Genomic DNA, 3,122 nt, shown 5'->3' with positions numbered 1-3,122 from the left:
CAAATCATGGGTCGCGACCCAGAATGAGGGTCGGTAACACGAACTTAAAGGGTCGCATGGCTTGTGTAGGGTTGCATGGGTTGCAAGAACTATAACACCAGATTCTTTGAAATCGTGATTCATTCTGAGAAATGGTCGTCTGTAGATAAGCATGTTTCGATGACTGCAATAGCCACGTGATGACCGAAGCCGAAAATTGTCATCTTACTTTCCGAGATACAAACAAATTGACAGGACAAAAAATGGCATTTGATCTGTAGTGTTACACTCGTCTATAACAATATTAGTAATGTTTGAATATTTGATCCAGAATCATGCATGGTTCAGGGTCATGGAACAGTTACAAAGATTAGGTACGGTATTCATCCTTTCCCCAATCTGTTTAAATTAAACCTTATTGATGTAATCTAAAGAAGAGTCATTGAAATCAACCATCACATGCTCTGTTCAACAGATTAACCGTGTTTAATTTGATGCTAAACTGAATGAACACATTTTACAGAGGTATTTTGTCAGATCAGGATGGCGAGTGTAGCTGCACAAACCAATATCAATATCTTTTTAATAAGTTGTCAATTTCATCTAAAGATAAATGACAAAGTAAGTTTCGAAGACTTAATAATATTATTAGTAAATATCTCTCAAGAAGTTTGATTGGACCATTCTTATACATGTATTCCACAGCCTTTAATTTCAAGAAAAGTTTAGACGAACCTGTACATAGTCATTTACACGTATACCTTTATACCTTCACGGTTTGAATGATACTTTCATAATACCGTTTAAGTAAAAGCGAACCGGGCATACCTTTAATTGCTGAGTAGTAAGACAGATGATGGATTCTTATGTTAAATTAAAATTTTATTAAAAAACCAAAATAGGAATGCATATTGAATATTGATAGTTTGTAACTTAATTCCCATTACTATTTATCTTGTAAATTATCTCCCTTATGCAAATATCATGATATAGGTCATGGCCGATAACATTCATACATTATCTTCTGCATGAATTTTGTACGACGGTTTACATTGAAAATGTCTTCAAAACCATTAGTATTTTTGACGAGGCCTTCTCCACCAAACGGTGTGGAATTATTGGCCAAAGAATGTGAAATTAGAATGTGGAAAGAAGAAACACCGATATCCAGGGAAGACTTCTTAAAACAGTCACGTGGGGCAAATGCTTTGTTCATTCATCCATCAGTGAAAATAGATGACGAACTATTAGACTCAGTTGGTATGTATAATATGACTTAATATTTTAAGTTGTAAAGGAGCGTTAGATAGAATGACTTAGTATTTTATTTTTTACTATGAATGTCTTCGTGAAAATCGAACTCCTAAGTGTCATTGAAATATAAAAATATTACTTTAAAAAGTATAAGTTTAATGTCACAGTTTCTGAAAATAATTCCCTCAGTGCTTGTCTGTGTTCATTTTAGAGGTGCAAATGGTTTTCATTTCATTTTGAATTTGCACTCACATATCAGTAAATAGACTATTGTATGAGATCAGCGTCGTATTCCCTTCCTATTTAATACTCAACATAAAGATTGTGACGATTCAATTATCTATTCCGGTAAATTATTCTCTGTTAAGGGCCCTCACACAACATAGATCACCAATCACATATGGATGCGAATAAGAATAGCGACCATAGGTATCGAACGCAACTGTTGTGCAACTGACCACTTTTAATAATGCAACGCTATGATGTGAGGGTACCCTTAACTGTGATATGATGAAATACAGAACGAAAGCATTTCTGAGCTTTTTCACGAATCGTCTTGAAAATTTAGGTACACAATTGAAAGTCGTGGGGACGATGTCAGTTGGATTAGATCATGTAGATATAGAAGCATGTAAGAAAAGGGGAGTGAAGGTTGGATATACTCCGGATGTTCTGACATCTTCAGTTGCTGAATTAACTGTTGGACTGTTGATAGCCACTGCCAGAAAACTTAAACCAGGTAAGTCAGATGGTTAGAGCAATGAATCGCGCTAGCATTGGAAACAGTGTCAAACATAGTATCACTTACTTAAAACCAAGCTATTTGTGGAACAAATTTTTCCTTTTCCAATAGGAATATATATTTGATTAATACATTACATGTATTGTTTTTTTTTAGGATTTGAAGCTGCCATCACTGGACAGTGGAAATGGCAAAGTGGGTTGTGGATGACTGGTATAAAATTAGAAGGGAAGGTATTGGGTATAGTGGGATTAGGAAGAATCGGCATTGCTGTAGCCAAGAGATTAAAAGGTTTTGGATTTTCGAAAATTGTTTATTGTGGTCGAAGCGAGAGTTCTCGTGCTCCTGAAGTTAGTGCAGAATACGCCACCTTTGACGACGTTTTGAAGCAATCTGATTTTGTTGTCGCAACTTGCTCCGTTCATGCTGGCAATAAAGAGTTATTCGACCAAAAAGCTTTCACGACGATGAAAAAGACAGCAATATTTATAAATGTCACACGAGGGGCACTGGTTAATCAAGATGATCTATACGATGCCTTAGCAAGTGGTGAAATCTACGCTGCTGGTATTGACGTCACAACACCAGAACCTCTTCCTCCAGATCACAAGCTACATCAGTTACCCAATATAACCATATCACCTCACTTGGGCAGTGCTACACGAGAAGCTAGAGAAGCCATGTGTGGACTTACTGCACTAAATATACTAGCTGGATTAAAAGATCAACCACTTCCATCACCCGTACCACTATAAAATCACAGGAACAGTTAGTTTTGTAATTGTTATATATCATTTCTAATACGTGCTTTTTCTGTAATCGTTCTGACAGATATTAAAGCAGATTTCACAAATATTTTATTCCATTTGCTTTCACACCACATGAAACGGTGTATGTCCAATATTGTGAATTTGATAATATAACATGAGGTGTCAAAATTATCGTTTCAAAATAGTCGGTTGTTATGTACCACTGACAGATACTTATGTAACTTTTCAGAGAACAGGTGGTACCGTTGGCAAGGCTCAATACTTAGTCATGGGTAATTACAGGGGTTGTAAGAAAATTGAGAAATGGAACAATTTTTTTCAAGGGAGTGGCGTTTTTCGATTTAGGTTCAGTGTTTGAAATTCAGCCTCTATTTCCA

General features: G+C 35.9%; 1 protein-coding gene across 1 annotated transcript; it reads left to right on the top strand.

Moving 5' to 3' along the window:
- Nucleotides 1-1,037: 1,037 nt before the first annotated feature.
- LOTGIDRAFT_177834 (hypothetical protein) lies at nucleotides 1,038-2,730 on the top strand (the record flags this gene model as incomplete). The annotated part of the gene is made up of 3 exons (XM_009048105.1): nucleotides 1,038-1,239; nucleotides 1,802-1,972; nucleotides 2,132-2,730. The coding sequence occupies 3 exons, from the start codon at nucleotides 1,038-1,040 to the stop codon at nucleotides 2,728-2,730; spliced, it is 972 nt and encodes a 323-aa protein (XP_009046353.1).
- Between the last annotated feature and the right edge of the window lie 392 nt (nucleotides 2,731-3,122).

The sequence above is a fragment of the Lottia gigantea genome (assembly GCF_000327385.1).
Source record: "Lottia gigantea unplaced genomic scaffold LOTGIsca_12, whole genome shotgun sequence".
Taxonomy (NCBI): domain Eukaryota; kingdom Metazoa; phylum Mollusca; class Gastropoda; family Lottiidae; genus Lottia; species Lottia gigantea.
The sequence above is the reverse complement of the archived record's forward strand: the minus strand, read 5'-3'. Positions and strand labels throughout refer to the sequence as shown.